Source organism: Panthera uncia, chromosome B1, assembly GCF_023721935.1.
Source record: "Panthera uncia isolate 11264 chromosome B1, Puncia_PCG_1.0, whole genome shotgun sequence".
NCBI lineage: Eukaryota > Metazoa > Chordata > Mammalia > Carnivora > Felidae > Panthera > Panthera uncia.
Window position 1 is genome coordinate 4996060 of NC_064811.1, and position 20618 is coordinate 5016677.

Here is a 20618-nt window from a genome sequence, read left to right on the forward strand (position 1 = left end):
GGGAAAAAATCGCTGCCAATTAAATTACGATGCATCCCAACTTCCAGGCTGGGAAAGCACGTTTAAAATGTGCATCTTAAAAATTAGTGTCATGTGGTATGTTTTTAAAGTATCACTCTGGCCGGGGGTTGAGACTAGATCACAGCAGGGGAAGGCGGTTTCAGGGGGACCAGGGGGCCGGCCGTCTTGGTGATCCGACAAGAGGTGTGGTGGCTACGACCGGGCACCAGAGCAGGGGTGGCGAAAGTGGCTCCACTCTGGACTAGACAGAAGGCAGAGTCAGTTGGATGTGGGTTGTGCTAAAGAAGGGTGAGTCGTGGGGCGCCTGGGTGGCGCAGTCGGTTGAGCGTCCGCCTTCGGCTCAGGTCACGATCTCGCGGTCCGTGGGTTCGAGCCCCGCGTCGGGCTCTGGGCTGACGGCTCGGAGCCTGGAGCCTGCTTCCGATTCTGTGTCTCCCTCTCTCTCTGCCCCTCCCCCGTTCATGCTCTGTCTCTCTCTGTGTCAAAAATAAATAAACGTTAAAAAAAATTAAAAAAAAAAAAAAAAAAAGAAGGGTGAGTCGAGGCAACCCCAAGGGTCTTGGTCCGGTTGACTGGAAGGATAGAGGAAGGACAGAGAAGAGTGTGGATGGAGAGGGTTCGCAGGAAGACGGGGGGCAGTTCTGTTTCGGGCATGCGACATTGCACATGCCTACGAATCACACGCACAGAGATCTCAGGCAGAGAGCTGGGCCGGGACACATTGCGAGCTGGAGACATAAATGAGCGAGTTGCCGACCTCAGCCCCACCACCACGAGGAACAGAATCCTGCCGAGGACTGTGTAAGTGAGCTTGGATGCGATCCCCTCCCAGCCGAGCCCCTGGAGGAGACTCCAGCCACAGCCTTGATTGCAGCCGTGAGACCCCAGGCAGGGGACTCCGTGTCCGGACTCCACCACTGAGGCGGCAGAAGCGAGAGAGCCAAGCAGCGGTTTCAAGGAGGAGGGGAGAGCCCAACTCCAGAGAACAGGAGCTCTCGATATGGAAAGCGGGAGACAGCGCGGACGGAGCCCAGGTGCCGTGGCTGAGTGCGGCAGGAGAGGCCGGGAGCTCAGCACAGGCGGGGGCAGGTGTGGTGGCCAGGTGATGGAAACCCGCCAGGGGTGGGGTGGAGAGGGTGCGGGCAGAGTGGGAGGTGGCACCAGGACTCAAAGCCTGCTGGACCGACTGCAACGCGGTGTCCCTGACAGCGGTAAGTGCTACGGGGCACGCCGACTGCCACGTTCCTTGTCAAAGGTGCGAACTCCGTGGTGGCCTATTATTCTCCTACTTCTGCTGTTTGCGCTGCAAACTTCGTAGCTTGAAACAACACAAACTCATGATCTTATACTTCTGGAGGCCAGAAGTCCAAAATGGGGCTCAAGGGGCTAAAATCAAGGTGTCAGCAGGCTTCCACACCTTCTGGAAGCTCCAGGGCAACATCCATTTCCCTGCCCTTTCCAGCTGCTGGAGGCCACCTGCATTGCTTGGCAAGTAGCTGCTTCTTCAATCCTCAATCCGGCGATGGCTGCTGAGACTTTCTCTAACCAACCACATCACTCTGACTCTCCTGCACCACCCCCCCGCCACTCCCTTGTAAGGACCCTGGATAGTCCAGAATTGCCCTATCTCAAGATCCAAAACTTAATCATTTTTGCCAAGTCCCTCTTGCCATGTGAAGTCACATGATCACAGCTGTTGGGAATTAGGATGGGGGTTCCTCTGTGGGGGAACCTAACCCAGCGGACTGGGGAGAAGCCCAGAAACCGACATTAGAACACATTACTTTCTGAGAACCACTATGCTACAACCTGTTCCAATTGGGTAATCAACAGATTCCATACTATTTAACAACTTCCTGGAGTCCTAAGACACGAAATCACCAAGGCCCTTTGGGTAGAAGACAATTTCACAGCCTGGGTGTGCGTTTCATTTTCCACGAATAGTTTGTTGGTGCTTTTCTTCTTACCACTAAATATTCACCCGAGTCACAGAAAGCTCATCTGTCACTTTGATCGTCAAGGAGGAAATATAGCAAGCGAAAGTGCACACGGACCTCTAAGTATCTTGTGGAAATTGACTGCAATTAAACGACCAATCAGTCAATTAACTGTGACATATACACATGGAGAAAACGGTCTTGGGTCATACTTATCCAATCAGCTGATGAGGTCAGTAACTATCCTGCTTGCTTCTTGCATGCAAAACTCCTGAAACACTGCTACACAAGCCAAGGAAAATTCACATGCATGCGAATACTCACAGAGCAAATAAATAGGAATTAATAACCAGATGCTATGCGTTGTCTACAATTTGCTTCAAATAACTTAAGACTCATAACCAGAGGGTTTCCGATGCATCGTGGATGTGGGTGTAATAATTTATCGGAAATGAAATTCTAGATCTTTTTTCGATGTCAATATCATTAAGTAGTGAAACAGACGCTGTGTGAAAGGTCTTATCTTGCATTATCTCACAGCAGCCCTATTGGGTATTTGATCCCAATTTTTCACACCGAAGCAGAGATTCTGAGACATTTAGCAAGTTGTGCAAAATCCCAGAGCCGTGAGGAGTCAGCTAACCGGCCAAGGTCACCCAGCCCATTAACGGGTTGCGCTGACTCAAACCCAGGCATCCAGCTTCCAAGGTTAGGAGCCCGCCTGCATTTAGGGAGCCTTCATCAGGGGCACGTTAGACTCACCTGGCGATCTTGTCCCCGTCCCTCCCCAGAGACTGTAAATGAAGCGGCCTGGGCCCAGAATTGCTATGAATCCACCGACTCAGCTTCACGTACATCCCTAAGGTGAGCCTGTGATAATTTCCAAGGCCGCACTGTTGTTGTTGGTAATGCAGCAAACTTTTCCTGAGCCCTTGCTGTGTCCCAGCCCCTGGGCTTTCCATAAGGGAGTGTAAAAGCGAAAAGCAGCGGTGCTGTCCTTCAGGAGCTTAGAGCCAAAGGCAGGACACAGTAACCAATGAAAGGAAAGCATGATGCAGCTGACAGAGGACTGAGATAAACCAGAAGGAAGTCCAACAGGAAACTAGGTCTTGTGCTGCCCTGCGGCTCTGAGTGGCCGTGTGTTTGCATGATGCTTCCTCTTACTTACTTGGTACTTTGGACAGCTCCAGTCAGCTGCTCTGGAAAACCTGTGTTCCTTTCATCAGCCCAGTGCTCTTTGGTAATGATGGGTGTACTTGGACTTGGGAGACCCATCGTGAAGAGACGGTGGGGGGGGGGGGTTGTTTCTTATAACGAGCACGGGGTGGGGGGCAGTCCGAGGCTGGGACAGTGACGCACACTCTCTGTCCCTCCCATCCTGAGCAGCCTCCATTCTCCTGCCTCTGAGTCAAAGGAAGGCTGGGCCACCCCAGGCCTGCTGCACACGCTCTGGGCAGGAAGAACGGGGAGTCCTGAAGAAGGCGATTTCTCCAAGCAACACTTGGCTTTTGTATTAGGTATTGGGAAAGGGAAGCTCTTTGCAGGGACCACACTTTGAGGCCAAGACTATCGGCCACTGCTAGATACCCGGATATCGAACACATTAGTTTTAGAGCCTCTAGCGTGCAGGAAGGCCAGGGAGAGAAAGGACACGCAGGTGTCTGTCACACTTAGAAATTCCCCCTTTGTTGGACACATTTTAGTTGTTCTTTAATAAAATTAATGTCTATTCGCTTCCTATTGCGGCTGTCACACATTCCCACAAATTCTGTGGTTTAAAACAACACAAAATCATGACCTTACAGTTCTGGAGGCTCCGGGGTTGGGTGGGGGGGATCCGCACCCAGCCTTTTCCAGCCTCCAGAGGCGACTGCATCGCTGGGTGCGTGGCCACATCATGCCGACCTCTGCTCAGGTCACTACTTTTCATTCTCCATCTCTGACCCTCCTCCTTCCCTCTTACAAGGACCCTGTGATTACACTGGGGCCACCTGGTGACTCCACCTGGAGAATCTCCCCATTTCAACACCCTTAATAGAATCACTTCGGCAAGGTCCCTTCTGCTGTGTTAAGTGACGCGTTCACTGGTTCTGGGATTAGGATGTGGACGTCTTCGAGGGCCATTATTCTATCTACCACATTTATACGTGGTTTTAATATTGAAACAGACTCGCACTGAAAAGTGAGAATTCTATGTGTATAGCAGCCTCCCCCCCATGACCAAGTCCACTCCCTTATAAGCCACCTTTCGGCCTCCCGTCATTCTAGAGAACAGGCATTGCTGCCCTTTCCTGATGGGTCAGCCGGAGACATTATCTAGTGACTTCTCAGCCTCTGCTCTCCTCCCCGGCCCACCCTGGTGGCCCGGGGCTGGCAAGCACAATCTCGGTACCGTGCCCAACACGGGCACTAGGGGATACTCCATGGACGAAATCTCTCATTATTCTTCCTAAGTGTAAAGCATGCGGATCCCAGACCTGGTTTTACAAAATACCCACCTGCTTGTCTTGCTCCAGGAGATCTTGGAAAAGTTCCCACTGCTGTTTCCGGAAGCGATCGGACTTCCCCAGCTGCCAGGCTGTGTTCTCCTGGACCTCCTGCCTCAAGTTCTCACAGTCTGCCTGGGACAGGCCAGTCATTCCTGGGAGCGTCTGAAGGAACAGGACGTCCACAAACTTCTGGAACGTTTCCATGGTGCTGCGGTACAGCTCCTGAAGCCGAGAGCCACATGATGGAGTTACAAGTCGTGGTCTCACTCTGGGCAGGGCCGTGGGCTTCCCACAAGACAGAGAGCAAACCCAGGGGAGGGAGCTCTCAAGCCACAGACACACACACACACACACACACACACACACACACACACACAGGAAACACCTGCTGCCTTCCAGCCCGTTCACCCCGACCCAGTCCTGCCCTCTGCCCCACAGGCCCTGACTCTCTGGTGACCCCTCTGAACCTCCCTCCAGATTATTTTTACCACCCCTGGCCTCTCAGCCTCCCTCCACCCCCCACACTTAGGCCGGTTATTTGCATAAGCCACAGATCTTATTATAATTCCAGCTCAAATAACCTGGAACCCCTCTCTTCCGGTCGCTTTCAGGGTCACCTAGCAGGGCTGCCGGGAGGTCCTGCCCCACTTTCCACCCTTATGTTCCCTTCAGCCCACCTCGCCCACTCCAGTCTTTTCCTGAAAATGTATTTCTTTAAATTGAGGCAAACCAAAAAACACATGTATGATAATATATTAAACACCTGTGATTCCACCACTCAGATCTTTTTTTTTTTGTAGATTAAAAATACTAAAGTTTACAGGTGAAATTGGAATCCGTTATGTTCCTCCTGTCGTTCTTTTCCCCCTCCCTCCCAGCATCCTCAGAGACATCCATCCCCATGACCTCAACATCTCTCTTTCCAGCTTGGATTTCTACACCCTCACTCCATATTATGTTCATAAATGTGGCTTTCGTGTGAGTTATCCACATAAATGGCATCTTGTGGCATGTTTCACGACACAGAGGCTTTTTCAAGCCACTCCCCTTGTCCCAAATCCAGACACTTTCATTCCTGGAGTGGACTCCTCTTCATCCTGCAAAACCCCTGCAAAACAAGCCCTTCTCTGTGAAGCATTCCCTGGGTGGCTCAGACTAACGTGGCTGTCTCTGACCCTGGCTTCCCACAGCTCTTTGGTCAGCTGCCCAGGGCACTGAAACTACAATTTATTTGTCACCCCTCCCCCAAACCACAGTTCTCTGAAAGTGGGGGCCACATGATACCCAGATCGCACCAACATCTTGCGTCCTCCTGGACCAAACACCTGGGTTCAGTACCTGAATGTATCACGCACAGACGTGATGTCCAATGCCCATTCTGCAATCTCTGTCTGGGAACTCCCCACACACGTCCCAAAACTCAAGTTGCGGTCTCCTCTTCGGGGAAGGCCTTCCTGACTGCAGGGCTTGATTGGACTCAGTGTGATTTAGGCTGAACACCTCCTTCCTTCTGGGGTTCTGGAACCTCGGTGCAGACCAGGTAAACAGCACCCATGTGACTGACCCCCCCCCCCTCAAAATCCTTGGACTCCTAAGCTCAGGAGAGCTTCCCTGGTGACACCAGTCCACACAGGTTATCACGCTGCAGGGGTGGAATTATGCACAGCTCCGCTGGGAGAGGATTCTGGAAGCCTGCTCTCGGTTCCTTCTGGACTTGGCTCGCCCCGTGCACCTGTTCCCTTCGCCGATTCTGCTTTGAATGTCTTCACTGAAATTTAGCATAAGTGGGTTCTGTGCTGAGTCCTACAAGTCCCTCCACCAAATGATCAAACCTGAGCATGGTTTGGGGGGCACCAAAGAGGAACCCTTCCTTTGCTGCCCCTCTGGCACCTGCCTCCCTTTGTGGTCACTGGCTGTGTCATTGTCCTTCTCAAGGACGAGACCAGGAAGTTTCTTAACAGTCTTGTCTTACTACCTAAGCATCTGTAGGGCCTGACATAGCGCCTGGCACGCAGCAGGTAAAACACTATTAACTGGTAATAATTATGAATTCCTACCATATACCAGGGGATGCCATGAACAGTCTTCTTGTATAATCTCTTTCAATCCTTGTAACAGTGCAATGATGATGTTCTATTATAACTACCATTATTTCAGATGAGGAAACTAAGGCACTGATCAGGAAAGTAACCGGACATGCTTTGTAGAGAGTGGGTCCTGGCCACTGGACGGTCGGACTCGTACTCATAACCAGTATGCTACAAGGAGAGCACACTCTTTTTTTAAAAGAAAAATAAACATATTCTCAGCACCTGGAATGGTGTACCTAGGTCATACCTGGTGTGTTCAATGAATAAAAATTAAATTGAATTGAAGTCGGTGTTAATTAAACCCAACGAACGTCCTGCTTTAAGGAGCTCATAGCCAAGCTGGAGTTTGTTCAGAATACAGTGATCACGACGGGGACATAAGTGACCCACAGCCTTTCGAAGGTTTAGAGAGCCTACCGATAATGGACAAACAGCTCATTTGGACCAATCCTCCCTCTGAGAATGAATGAAAAACAAAGCTGGACAAAAGGCTTATTAAATGATCATGAAAGTCCCAAGAGCCAACAAGACAGCGAGGAGAACATGAGCAGAGGTCGTGAAGAAGGCACAGTCAGAGAAGCGTGCCCAGCTCTGGGGCTGTGCTTAGCCATGGGGAGCGGGTCCATCCAGGGGAGACAGCTGAGCACCTGACAGGACTTCTGATGGCCACCAGCTCAAAAGGGAGCTCATGGCTCCCCAGGGGTGGGTCCTGGTAAGTCATTCCATGCTTAGCGTCAGAACCCAAAAAGCTCCACCATGAATGCAATGGAAGGCAACAGGCTCTGACTGGTTTAAACAGCTGCAGCCCAGAGTCAGTTCATGGGGGTGGCCCAGGACATTTCAGGCCCTGACCTCAAATTAAGGTCACCTTGAACCCCAGAGGCCCAGTCATCTGGCAGAAGCAAAGGCAAATCCTCTTTGGAGGACATGACTGTATGCCTGAAAATACTTTCACAAATAAATGTACACATTTGGAATAAGGCATATAATAAAAAAACGAAGAGGCACACAAGGAGATAAGACAACATCACCAAAGACCCCCCAGACAACAGACGTCAAAAACAAGCCCTCAGGTACCCCCGGGGGCGTACTTATAGGACACGGACTTTAAAGCACTGATGCTCGCTATAGCACGAAATTAAAAGCCACTCCTGAGCCTCGAAGCAAAGAGCTGGCCATGTGGCATCAGCACATCCTCCGGCGGGGCTGGGGCTCAAGGTCAGGCAGGTCCGCGTGAGCCCCGGTAAACTGCGGACCACGGCTCAGGCGGGCTTCCGTGGCCAGCCACATGTAGTGCGTGATGCCGCGAGGGTCAGTGCCGTCCACGCTTGGTGGGAAAGGACACCTGAAGGGATCGGGATGGGAGCCCTGGATTCTGCCCCACGCGCTGACTGTGCTCTGCATGCTTGTGCCGGAATAAACCGTAACCGTGGGCAGAACAGCTTTCCGTGGAGTCCTTCTCGAGGACTTGGGGACCCCCAAACTTGCATTTGGTGTCAGGCTTGAGGGTGTCTGGGGATTCCTCCCAAACGCTCCCTGGGCGCCTAGAATGATCACTGCTGCCTTCTTTGAGGACAGTTTCATTTTTGCTTTTATTTTCTTCAGCCCTGACTCTTGGGGGGAGACTCGGAAGCTGAGAGAGGGCTCAGGCTGGGCAGGCTGCCGTCCCACCGCACTCCTCAGCAGACCCAGCACGGGTGGGACAGTCCGGAGTGAGATCCAAATCAACAAGTAGGTCGATGCGGCACCCTGGAAGGGGACGGTGGCAGCCCAGCCGTGTGCCCATCACTACCCGGACGACTCTGGGCTCGTTCCAGCCGTCTCTCCACGAAGCACCGAGACATGTTCTTCAGCAGCCACTGTCTCAGTCTCACCGAGAATGTGCCATTTGTTTAAAGGCCGAGCGATGGTGAGAATTTAGAAACATGCGCTTTTCTCCGCAGCCTGAGAACCCTCAGGTGGTCATCGAATTTATCGCACAGCCTCCGTGCCCGTGACATCATGATCGACGTCCTGCCCAGAGAGGGGAGATGACGACTCCCGGTGCCTGGGTCTGCGGAAGAGCCAGCCAGACCGCAAGGCGCATCATGTCCTGCATATGTTCTGTGCTCACACAGCCTCCCGGGCAGGCAGTAATGACGACCGCGGTCGCTATAATATGTTTTGAATGCTCACCACGGGCCTGACGAATGTGCGAGCTTGTTTAAGCCTCTGAATAGCTAGTCCTGTGGAGAAAGCTTATTATTCCCGTCGTAACAAAGGAGATGAGATGCTGACCATCAAAACAGAGCCCGACCCAGACTTCTCGCCGCCCCCACCCGCACCATGCCAGTGCAGGCCCCCATGGTCTCCTCCCCGGACCGCCGCAATGCGTCCCCAGGTCCCTGCCTCCACCTCTGCCCCCCAACAGTGCCTTCCCTGCACAGAAGCCAGAGGGATCCTCGCAAAACATGAGCCAAGTCACTTCCCTACTCAAAACACGCCAGTGGCTTCCCGTGCTGTTCCGATGTCAGTGCAGATGTCTTCAGATGGATTGCAGGGCCCTTGGGTGGAGGCTGTCCGACCTCGGCCCACGTCGCACTCCCCTGCCCTCCCGCGGCGGCCGCATTGGCCCCCGTGCTGCTGCTGGATCCCCGAGCTTGTCGCTGGCCCCGGAGCTTTGCAAAGATGAGCACTTTATTTATTTGGTTTGCAGCTGACTAGGTTGCACAAAACAGGGCTCAGTAATACTGAACGAAAAGGAATGAACAAACTCCCCGAGTCAGCAAGGAAGCCAGATTCACACTCTGCAGCAAGAGCTGTGCTCCTCAGCCTGGGGCCTGAGATCCCCTGTTCAGTGTGCTCAGCAGTCGGGTAGCCAGGGAGGTATTTACTGAGCACCTACTGTGTGCTGGGCCCTAGGCCCCAGCCCTGCTCTCCTGCTGCCATAATGGTCGATAATGTTCTCCGTCTCCGTTCTGCAGACGAGGAGGTGAGCTCAGAGAGGTTAAGGCTCTTGCCCGAGGTCACCCAGCGAGGAATGGCTCTGCCAGCATTTAACCGGCTCATTCAGCTTCTCTCTACTCCACCTGAGGGCTTCAACCTCTCCTTCCGGAAATACCAGGAAAGCAATTCCCAATAACCAAAGGCAACGATTTCCACAATGAAGGAACATAAAAGAAACCAAAGTTATCTGGAACCAAAGGGTTCAAAATGAGCTGATAAAAAGAGTCTGAGGGGGCACCCGGGTGGCTCAGTCAGTTAACCGTCTGACTCTTGATTTCGGCTCAGGTCATGATGTCACAGTTCCGGAGACTGAGCCCCGCGTCGGGCTCTGTGCTGAGAGCGCGGAGCCTGCTTGGGATTCTCAATCTCTCTCTCTGCCCCTCCCCCACTCACTCTCGCTCGCTCTCTCTCAAAATAAATAAATAAGCATTAAAAACAATGGATCCGAGGAAACATGGCTGGACTAACTCTGGGAGACAAGCTGGCACAGGACTTTGGTTACGTCCTTTACACAGCTACGCACATGCACGGAGTCACAAGGGCCTTCTTGTGCCGTGCGCCTCCAAGGACCGCCTCAGAGGCACAGAGTCCAGCAGGTGTCACCCCTGGTTCGCACCGGACAGCCTCTCCCTGATGCTAGAATAAAGCGGGTCTTTAATCTCAGCCCGAGCTCTCACAGGCCCGGCAACCAGACCCAAGTGCAGGAAAACCAAATGCATAACATCGTAAGGACGCCACTGGAGGGATGGGGCTGTGGTCACTTCGGTGTCACCACAGACCTTTATTGAAGTGAATGTAATTCCTGGCGGCCACGGAGACTGGCCAGGCACTTCCGTACGCGCTGCCCGTTCCTCCGGCAGCAACGACCGGCGGGCGTTTCGTCCTTGCTTTATGGAGAAGGAAAGTGGGTTCGGTTGAAAGATCTTTGCCTCCAATCCCAGCTCAAGAGAGGGAGTGTCAGCCTGCCGGAGGGGGGGTCGGGGGCCGTGGGGCGGGGCATTCAGAGCAGCTGCCCCACGAGTGTCAGCTCACTGGACCACCCCACCCCCTCCAAGACAGCGGTTCTCAAACTCTGCCGCATCGGAGTGTCGTTGGGATGGAGGAAACCGAGGCACAAGTCAGACAAGCTGTTCCTGATCACGTAACTGGCGAACAGCCTGGCTGGGATTAGAACCCAGGCCGTCTGGCTCCACAGCCAGGATGTCACTACTACACGGCCCCCACACTGAGCAACACGCTTCGTGGCAAGAACATCAGCACCGAAGGTAGAAGGACTTCTTTTAAATCCCGTCTTCACTACTCGTTGACTCTAGAACTTGAGCAGGACGGTGGGGCCAGCACAGGGAGGCTGTGTAACCAACGCAAGTCACACAGCATTGTTAGCATCCAGGGTAGGCCTGGGACTCAGCTTTCTCACTCCCCGCCCAGGGATCTGAGTCCTGACAAGGTTGTTCGTTTCCTGCCTGGGGGGTCTGGGACTTTGACTAATTGAATCCCACCCTGCACATTTCTCGAGAAAACCCTTCCCAGCTCCACATCTGCATAGGAAGGAAAATGCAGTTTTCACCACACAGGTTTCTCATTTGGATTAAGTGATCAAATACTCAGAAAGCACTGAAGACAGTAGCTTGCCTGGAACAAAGATCAGCTTCTGTATCAGTTTCCTGTGGCCGCCATAGCAAAATCCCATAAACCATGTGACTTTAAACAACAGAAATGGATTCTCTCAAGGCTGTGAAGGCAGAAGGCAGAGACCAAGGTGTCGGGCAGCACTTGGAGGGCAACACTCCCTCCAAAGGCTCTACCGGAGGGTCCTTGCCACCTCCTCCAGCTCTGGTGGCCCCCGGTGCTCCAGGCGTGTGGCTGCCTCGCTCAGGATCTGACATCATCTTCATGTGGCCTTCTCCCTTCTTATGAGGACGCCAGTCATTGGATCCAGGGCCCCTCTCAGTCACTATGGTCTCATCTCAACCAATTACATCTTCAAAGACCCTATTTCCAAACAAGGTCACATTCGGAGATTCCAGGGGAACTTGAAATTTGGGGGGGATGCCGTTATGAATAGGATTGTGTCCCCCAAATTCAAATACAGAAGCCCTAACCCCAATGTGACTGCACCTGGAGATGGCCCTCAAGGAGATCCCGCAGGTTAAGTCGGGTTATAAGAGATGCCCTCAGCTCACAGGGCTGATGTCCTAACACGAGGAAGACACCAGAGTACTCTTTCTCGCCATGAGCACAGAGGAAAGGCCAAGTGAGGACACAGCGAGAAGGCGGCCATCTGCAAACCAGGAAGAGGGTCCTCAACAGAACCCAACCACGCCCCCACCTTGATCTTGGACTTCTGGCCCCCAGAACGGTATATACAATGATATATACATCCTCTGTTTAAGCTCCCCTGTCTGGGGCACTTTGTTACGGCAGCTGAACTGACTCATACAGACCCTATTCACCCAGTATAGCTGCCACGATGGTGAGGGTTTGCACTTCCCGCCTTCACACGTTTTTCTGGGCCTGGGATGTCCCCCCAACTCCTCGTCCACAGGGCCTGTCTCCTCCCTTAAGGCTTGGCTCAGGCATCACTTCCTACAGACAGTTGTCTTCGACCTGGCCTGAACCCCAGGGCATCCCTCATGCCCCCTCCCTGTACCTGAAAGCGGGATGTTACAAGGGGAGCCAGCCCCAAGGGGGTGTGTCCCAGATGCCCGCGGCTGCCTCAGGGCCCCCCCCAGCCCCCCGTGTATTCGGTGTTCACGCCACTCCCAAGAAGAAGGGCTGTCATTGTCCCCATAGCTCAGGCGGGGAAACAGGGAACCAGAGAGGCCCAGGGAAGTCTGGAGGCCACACAGTGAGGAAGGGGAAGAGCCAGGATGCCGACCCAGGCACTTTGGGTCTGGCGTCGACCCTTCACGCGCTACCCATCACGATGGCACTTGTCAACTTCCTTTGCGACGACACGTCTGCATTTCTGCCTTTCCAGCAGCTCAGGGTGTGTACCCGAGGCAGGCGCTCTGTGCCTCAGTGATCACCATATCCCAGGGAGCCCCTGTCACTCCGGAGGGCGTGTGCGCACGCCTGTTCTCCCAAAGCCAGCCCTCCAGGCAAGCGGGGATCCCCCTGCCCCGCTCCTCCGGAACTGCATGAGGTTGTCCAGTGAGAAAGCGGGGGGTGCCGGCACTCCGAGCCAGGCCTCGCGCTCCCTCCTCATCACGGCTCTACCCTGATGACGCCCACAAAAGCCAGCCTACTTTCCATCCTGGGTGAACTCACTTCCAAAGGCCGTTGCCTCTAGGGACACTTGGAGGAAAGAGCCCTGAGCTCCGCAGAAAACAGAAGGTTTTCTGGTATATGAGGTGGGCAGGGACCCATGGCGGGCGTGTGCTTAGCCAGAGGGCCGGGGCTGGACCCAAAGCTGCATCTCTGGGGCCCCGGGCTGGAGGATGTGAGATTCCCACGCACACGCAGATCCTGAGGGTTCTCTGAAGGTCCCTCCGTGATGCCACATACCTGGCAGAGCACAGCCATGGCCTCGGTGGTCCTGACGTCCTCCTGTTCCTCCAGGTAACTCTGGGTCAACCTCTGTCTCTCCAGGACTTCGTGAAAAGCCTGTGAGTAAAACAGGGGCTGAATCAATCCCATGAGACAATGCTGATTTTTTTTTTCTAGAAAAAAGGACCCCTGCCTCTCAGATCTGAAGGATGTCCATCCCTGATTTATATACAAGGAGGGGCACCCGGGGGGCTCAGTCAGTTAAGCGTCTGACTTCGGCTCAGGTCATGATCTCGAGGTCCGTGAGTTCGAGCCCCACATTGGGCTCTCCGTTGTCGGCGCGGAGCCTGCTTGGAATTCTCTCTCTCTCTCCCTCTCTCTCTTCCCCTCCCCTGCCCCACCCCAAATAAATAAACAAACTTCAAAAAATGTATATACGTGAAACCAGAGGCACAGGGATAGCACGTGGCTGCAGTTTGCAAATTTGGTCGCCTGGCCACAAGCCACCCAGACAGCATTCTGTGACTAAACTGCTGGGGACCACCATCCAGGCTCTGGGAGACCACCCAGTGGAGCCCACCGCCTGGCAGGGCCGGTCCAGACAGGCCATGAGAGGTCAGTGTGGTCAGTGACCAGCCAGGCCCACCCTGACCACGTGGCTGGGCCCCGCCCTGACGAGCCCAGAGAAGGGCAGGGAGCAGACACAGGGGTGCATCAGGGGGTCCCAGACACGATCAGGGAGGCATGGCAGGTCATAGCGACAGAGGGAAAGATTCCTCTCAGGGAGGGTCCACAGGGGAAAACTCCTCGTGTACGCTGAGTCTTTAAGGACAAGGAAGTTTCCCTGGAAGACGGGGAACCCACGCTACTGGGGTTCTAGGAGCCGCTGCAGCTGGGACCAGGCGGTACGAATCCGTCTGGCCCTGGTGGGGGCGCGGAGCGGGAGCTGGGCTGAGAGGGAGGGGCAGGGACCAGAAAAAGAAAGGACACTGGGTCTGGGTGAGAGTTGCATTCATTCATTCATCCGTTCATTCACTCCTTTATTCACGTATTTATCCTTTTTCTCATTCACTTGCGTATTCATCTATCCTTTTACACACTCGTCCAACCTGTTCTTCCCACACCCATGTCTCCTGAGCACCAACGTGTGCCTGGCCTGGGCTGAGGTCCTGGGCAGCCTGTGCCATGCGATGTTGGCGGAGGGGCCAGTACAATCATAGCCTCTCTCACTCTTTTAAAATTTTTTTAATGTTGATATATTTTTGAGACAGAGCATGAACGGGGGAGGGTCAGAGAGAGAGGCAGACACAGAATCCGAAGCAGGCTCCAGGCTCCGAGCTGTCGGCACAGAGCCCGACGCGGGGCTCAAACCCACGAACCGTGAGATCATGACCTGAGCCGAAGTCGGACGCTTAACCGACTGAGCCACCCAGGCACCGCAGCCTCTTTCACTCTTAGTTCTGATACATTTTCCCTAGGACAGAAACAGCTCCTGCCCCGCTTTACTGCCTGGAAGGGACCTGGGAGGAGGCTCCTTGAGGAAGGGGGCAGCTGGACCTTAAAGGGACCTCAGGGCCTCTCCTCTGTTCTCGAGGGTCTCCTCTCCCGGCTCCTCACTGGGGAGCTGCCGCTGCCCTCGAGGTGCCCCTGGAGGGGGGGCGGTGCGTGCCTGTGACCATGTGGGTCACCGTCCCTCGATCCCCCTGGCAACACCGAGATGAGGTCCACCACAGGCCAATGCAGAGCAGAAGGGACCAGACAAGCAGTCTCGCTGGACCCTGACAACCCACGACGTAGGTGCCATTACTCCCAGTGTGCAGATGAGGAAGCTGAGGGCTGGGGGGTGAGCGATGCGTCCAAGGTCACTTGGCCCCCTAGCAGCAGAGTCGGTGTTCCAACCCATTTCCAGGCAGCCCCCGTGCCCAACGGCCTGACCACCGTGCAGGAAGGACAAGCAGACCCCGGCCCTGCCCATTAGCAGGGAAACACAGGGGCAAAGGCAGGGTCTTCTTCCCTCTGAGAACCTGAGCCGGGGTTGTTTCAGCCTATGCCAGGGACAGCTCACTTCCTTGCCCTCAAGGACAGTGACCTCTTGTCTCTTGTCGGCGAGTCTCCTCGTCCCCTTCCTCGTCAGGACAAGGGCATTTTCTAGCGTGGCCACCTCCCTGGTCCTGCTGACTCAGCCTCACAGGCACGGTCCCCAGGGCCCCTGGACGTGCTAAGGTTACTGGGCTGACACGTGAAGGCGAGAAGCTGACCTCGTGCCTGGCAGATGTCAAAGCGTCTGGCTTTCCTGGCTTGGTCATGAGGACCAAGCCCCAGCACTCAACCTGCGTGGCCGTTCCCGGGACGGCCATGCCCATGGACATGGTGGGGAGTCAGGAGCAGGTTTACCTGGAGGAACTCGGCCGGGTCGGAGGTCAGCTGTGCCTCGGCCAGGAAGCCCCTCTGCTCCTCTTCTTGAGCCAGCTTCAGCTTCGCCGTCCCCTCTGCCTGGTGGACCAGCGACGCTTTAATCAGGTCTTTGCCTCGTTGTACAAACTCTGAAATGGAAATAAGCCACGGGACATGGCAGGTGACTCTCCCGGCAAGACCTTCCTGTCTCCTGCCGGCACCAAGGACGAGCCACACGGTTTGATCTTTCAGGCACGTGTGCTTCCAAAAGGCCAATGTTAGGAGCTCCTGGTCCCACATTATTTGAGGGACCCCCACTTCCCCTCGGGCCCAGTGCTCAGGACACCACACGAGGCTTCACTTAGCTGTTATGCAGGGCAGCCGGCCAACCTGACGAAGAAGAGGCATTTTCCTGGGGCAAAATGAGGGAGGTGGGGGTGACGCAGGGAGGGACAGGTGGTAGGGCAGGATAGAAGAGACGGGGTCTGCTGGGAGACAGTGACATCTCAGACTGTAGTTGAGTCATAAACCAGGAGGATGAGCCCAAGGGCAGGGCCTCTGCTTGATGGGGGAGATTACAGGAGGGAGAGAGGCCGGGGTCTAAAACCACCCTCCACCCCGCCCCCGGTCACTCAGCCCGGCAGTGTGGCACAGCTCCGGGCGCTGGGGCCGTCCCAGGAGCAGGACCCAGCCCTGCTCCCAGTCTGCTCCTGGTCCTGAGAGGTTGAGACAAGGGTTAGGGAGAATCAGTGCCATGTGGATGAGGGACGGGGTGGTGGGGTGGGAAGGATGAGGCGTGACAGGCAGTGTGGGACGCCAGAGAAGGATCCCGGGAGAGGAGACAGAGAAGGCAGCCAGATCCTTCTCCCCAAATGGGGGCGATGTTGAGTGTTGAGGCTGGAAAAGTCCATGGGGGCCAGGCTACCAGGGGTCTGCAGTCCTTGGAGATGTTTGCTTCAGCATTTCATACACACACACACACACACACACACACACACACACCTTCCACACTTGAGACACAAGCACACTTCCTTGGGTTTTGTCTGAGAATCTCCCCCTGACTATCTCTTTGCCTCCCCTGTCTTGTCCAAGTTCAACAGAGCCTGATCACTGGGGGCTGTGTGTCCTGTCCCTGCCACTCTCTGCTGCTGGGGCCTCTTTCCGCTGGTAAAGCCCAGGCCATTGTGTGTGATGACCCCCAAGGCCAGATGTGCTCATTCTACACAGTCCAGAGCTCCAGCCAGCCAATGGCAGGCTTCCACGTGGTCACAGAAGCCATGACACCGAGTGACACAAAGACCTCGTGGAACGGCCTGGTTGGAGTCCTGAGGTCCCAGCACTGAGTGCCTGCCCTCTGGCCCCCTCTCCCCAGGGCAGCGGGCAGGCTTGGTGGAGGGGACATGAACCACTGCAGACAGAGGACCAGGTCCCTGGCTGCGATGAAACCCAATGCTATGGACGGAACTGCGTCCCCCCAAATTGATACACTAAAGCCCTGCCCGCCACGTGACTGCATTTGGAGACGGGGCCTAGACAGAGGCACTTAAGTTGAAACGAGTTCATGAGGCTGGGGTCCTAATCCCATAGGGCCAGGGCCTTAATGAGAAGAGGAACAGGTGCAGGAAAGCTCATTCTCTGCCATGTGGGGACCCGGGGAGAAGGTGGACATCTGCGAGCAGGGCACGGTCTCTCAGGAGCGGCTGGAGCTCTGATCTTGGACCTCAGGGTCCCCACAACTGGGAGGGAAGGAATGTCTGCCGTGTGAGTCCTCTGGTCTGTGCCATCTTGTTACGGTGGCCTGAGGTGACCAAGATACCTGGACACCCCCTGGTCCGACAGTGTCCACACCCGTGTGGCTGTTGGAATCCGCTGGGGAAACTGTTAAGCACACGGGCCCCATGCCCAGCAGACACCCTGAGGGCAGAGAGGCCCCAGCCTCTGCCCGGCCACTATCACGGCCCCAGGCAAAGGCCATCACAGAGCCGCCCGTGAGCTCTTCTGCCAAGGGCCCGGGAAAGCGGGTGCGGGCAGCGTGTGCCCCACAGGTAAAAGACGTGGCTTCCTTTTTTCTACTGATGTGACCTGGACTGGGTCTCCGATGCCCTCAGCGCCTTGAACCTTAACCTGCGCACCTCCCAGGGCCCACCTTAGCCACATCAGGTTCCCTCTCCTGCCCCACATGCTCAACCACTGCCCGCCCACACCTGCCCTGCTAAGCAGGGCCCTGTGCCTTGCGTAGGGCTGCAGGCTGCAGCTGAGTGGCATGTGTCCTTTCTGGGCATTTCCACGCCCCTCTGTGCTCTGCATAGTCCAGGCGCTTCTCCTGCAGGACCCTGGGGCCTCCGTCAGCCCGGATCACTGGGGAGTAGACGCAGCGGGCAATCCCCGACCCCAGGGGCGGCCTGTATCGAATTCTACCTCATGGGGAAGGCAAGCAAGGCTCAGAGAAGTTACGAGATGTGGTTCCAGGGGTAGAAAGGCCATCGCAGGCTGTGCTGGTCTCCTGGGCGCTGCTCCACGTCTCCTGACACTCCCAGGCCCGGGCCACCCCGCACCACCCCCTCCCAGGCGCGGGAGGGCTGCACCCAGGACCAGGCCACCGCTCACTCACCCCTGCCGAAGCACTCCGCCTCTCCCCAGAAGGCCTTGTGCTGCTGTGCGAGCAGCTCCTCCTTCTGTCGCCCGGACAGCCTCCCCTCGACGGTCAGCAGCTCCAGGCTGCGGGACAGGGCAGCCAGTCGGCATCTGGTCTCCTCCTGGATTTGCAGCTTCAGGGACTCGATCGTCTTTGCCATGTGCACCCGCCCTATTGTTCTCTCCAGGGCGTCCTGGGAAGGGAAACACCCTGGGTCAGTGCCCTGTGGCACAGGTCTGCTGATGGCCACGGGCTGCGTCCACCCTGGTGCCCATACCTCCCTGGGAGCGGAGGCCGGACCACTGGGCTGTCCTTCTGAGCCTCCCGTGTCTGCCCCTTGGATGCGGACAAAATCACCCCTTACGGGGGTGTGGAGAGGCCGACACGGGGTGGTATACAGAAAGCACTTAGTACACAGAGAGCCCTCCTCCAGGGCTGCTCTTCCGGGAAGGGATTCAATCCGTGCCCATGGCCCAAGAGGAACATCCACCTTTCTTACGTCCCCCCGCCCCTCCCCAGTCAGCTGGGCGTCTGGCCTCCGCAGCCCTAGAAAAATAAGGCGAAGGAATAATAAAGGTTACAGGAATCCTCGGCTTCTGAGCTCAGAGAGCCTGAGACGTGGGGATTGAAGAGACCTTGGAAGGTAAGACTGACTTTATGAGTGGCTCCCTCGAGGTCAGACTTTAGAATGGACCCGGCCCCGCCCTACCGCAATGTCATCACTTAGGACAGGACTCGTGGAAAAGACACTTCCCCAGGGCAGGAAGTGACCAGAGCCAGTTGGGACACTGTGGATCCGGAAGCTTCAGAGGGTAGCTGCTCACCTGACAGAATGAGTGTGAGGCCCATGGAACCAGGGGGGAGGTGCTGCTGTGCCTAGGAGGCCCCAGATCCCGGGGGAAGGACGCCTTTCCCACCCGGGCGGGGCCCCGGCAGAGCCCTGAGTCAGTGTCTGCTCCCTTCTCCTCCTCCATGCCTGCAATCCTGCCTCCTCAGACCGCCTCTCCATCTCCTTCCCGCTGGCTCCAGTCACAGCCAGTTCAGGCCCCGGTCACTCGTGTCCTGCTGTCCTAGCCTCCACCCGTCCCCCTGTGCTCTGCACCTGCGTGGCAGACAGGGTCTTTCTGAGATGCACACACAGAGATGTCCTCTGGCCTGAACCCTCCAGTCACTGCCTTCAAACCAAGTCTGACCCCAGGGCATGGTGCCCCTGGTCCTCAAGGACCAGGCCTGGCTTCTGTCTCGAGCCTCGTCCACACACCTCCCTGCACCGGGCTGCCCTGCGTGCCTGGCTCTCAGCTCCGCCGGGCCTTTGCACACTCCGTACCCCCTCTCCTCTGCCTGCTAGTCCTCCTCACCCTTACTGGCTGGGCTGTGTGGTGCCCTCCCTGATCTTCCCCACCCCCACCGGGCCCCTCCTCCGTGCTCCACTGCCCCCGTGCTTCTGTCTTTAAGGAGCTAATCACAAGGGACAGTCCCAGGCCGGACCGAGAGCCCTTGAAGACCGGGTCTGTGTTCTGGCAACGTGAGAACAGGGCAAGGATAAGGATCCCCCAGTTACAGACAAGAATGCTGAGGTTTATTCCGGAAGGCCACGTAACTAGCCCAAGGACAGTGGCTTTGAACGTTCCTCTCCTCCTATTAGAGGCACCAGCCAGCAGCCGGCAGGCCCATGACCACTAGGGGGTGCAAGAGGATAAGCCCTGGGCAGCCGTGTGCCTGGCGGGAGGGCTCTGTTCTGCAAGGACCCAGACAGGGCGACACTGGGAAGCAGTGCCCCCAGCCACCACAGCTGCCACCTCTGAGGTAGCAAGGTGAGCCCTTGCCGCTCAATAGTGACAGCACAACCTCCGGATGTATATTCAAAGAAAGACAGCAGTGGAAAGAGGCGAGCACGGGCAGAGGGGCGTCAGATGGGAGGCGAGCGGTCCCCTTTGCTCCGAGAGTGTAGCAGGGAACTCGACAGGTGCCTCGGCTAGAACTTGACTCAGCCTCTCAGAGCAGCAGACTATGGGCACAGAGTCCTCCTGGGACACGAAACTTACGGAGCTGCTGTGAGGATTAAGTAAAACATGTAAAGTATTTAAAATAGCAGCCAGAACATAGTAAGTGCTCATGAATGCAAGCTGCCGGCATAATTATCTACAAGCCCCCACATTGCTCTTGGCACGGCTTATTTATAAATTTTTTTAATGTTTATTTATTTTTGAGAGAGCGAGGGAGGGGCAGAGAGAGAGGGAGACACAGACTCTGAAGCAGGCTCCAGGCTCTGAGCTGTCAGCACAGAGCCCGACGCGGGGCTCGAACCCACAAACCTCAGGATCGTGACCTGAGCCGAAGTCGGACGCTTCATCGACTGAGCCATCCAGGTGCCCCGATCTCAGCACAGCTTTTTTGGTCAAACATCCCAGGAGATTGATTCTGGTGACCTCTGGGGTCCTTCCCAGGACCCTACCAGTCTGACACTCACGATGCCATGTGAACATTATAGATCCAGCGGCCCAGGCCAAAATGCTCAGACACTGACCCAAGAACTTATATCCTTAGGGAGTTTATCAGCTACATAAAGAAGCTACTA

The 20618-nt window shown here is 55.6% G+C and overlaps 1 protein-coding gene across 1 annotated transcript in view; it reads right to left on the bottom strand.

Moving 5' to 3' along the window:
- EVC (EvC ciliary complex subunit 1) overlaps positions 1 to 20618 on the bottom strand; it is a 75240-nt gene that overhangs the window by 23453 nt on the left and 31169 nt on the right. Inside the window, exons 10-13 of the mRNA XM_049632626.1 lie at positions 18017 to 18233; positions 15406 to 15554; positions 13030 to 13128; positions 4457 to 4669 (exon numbers count right to left, since the gene is read on the bottom strand). Coding sequence (XP_049488583.1) covers positions 4457 to 4669; positions 13030 to 13128; positions 15406 to 15554; positions 18017 to 18233 — 678 coding nt within the window. The remainder of the gene's footprint in view (positions 1 to 4456; positions 4670 to 13029; positions 13129 to 15405; positions 15555 to 18016; positions 18234 to 20618) is intronic.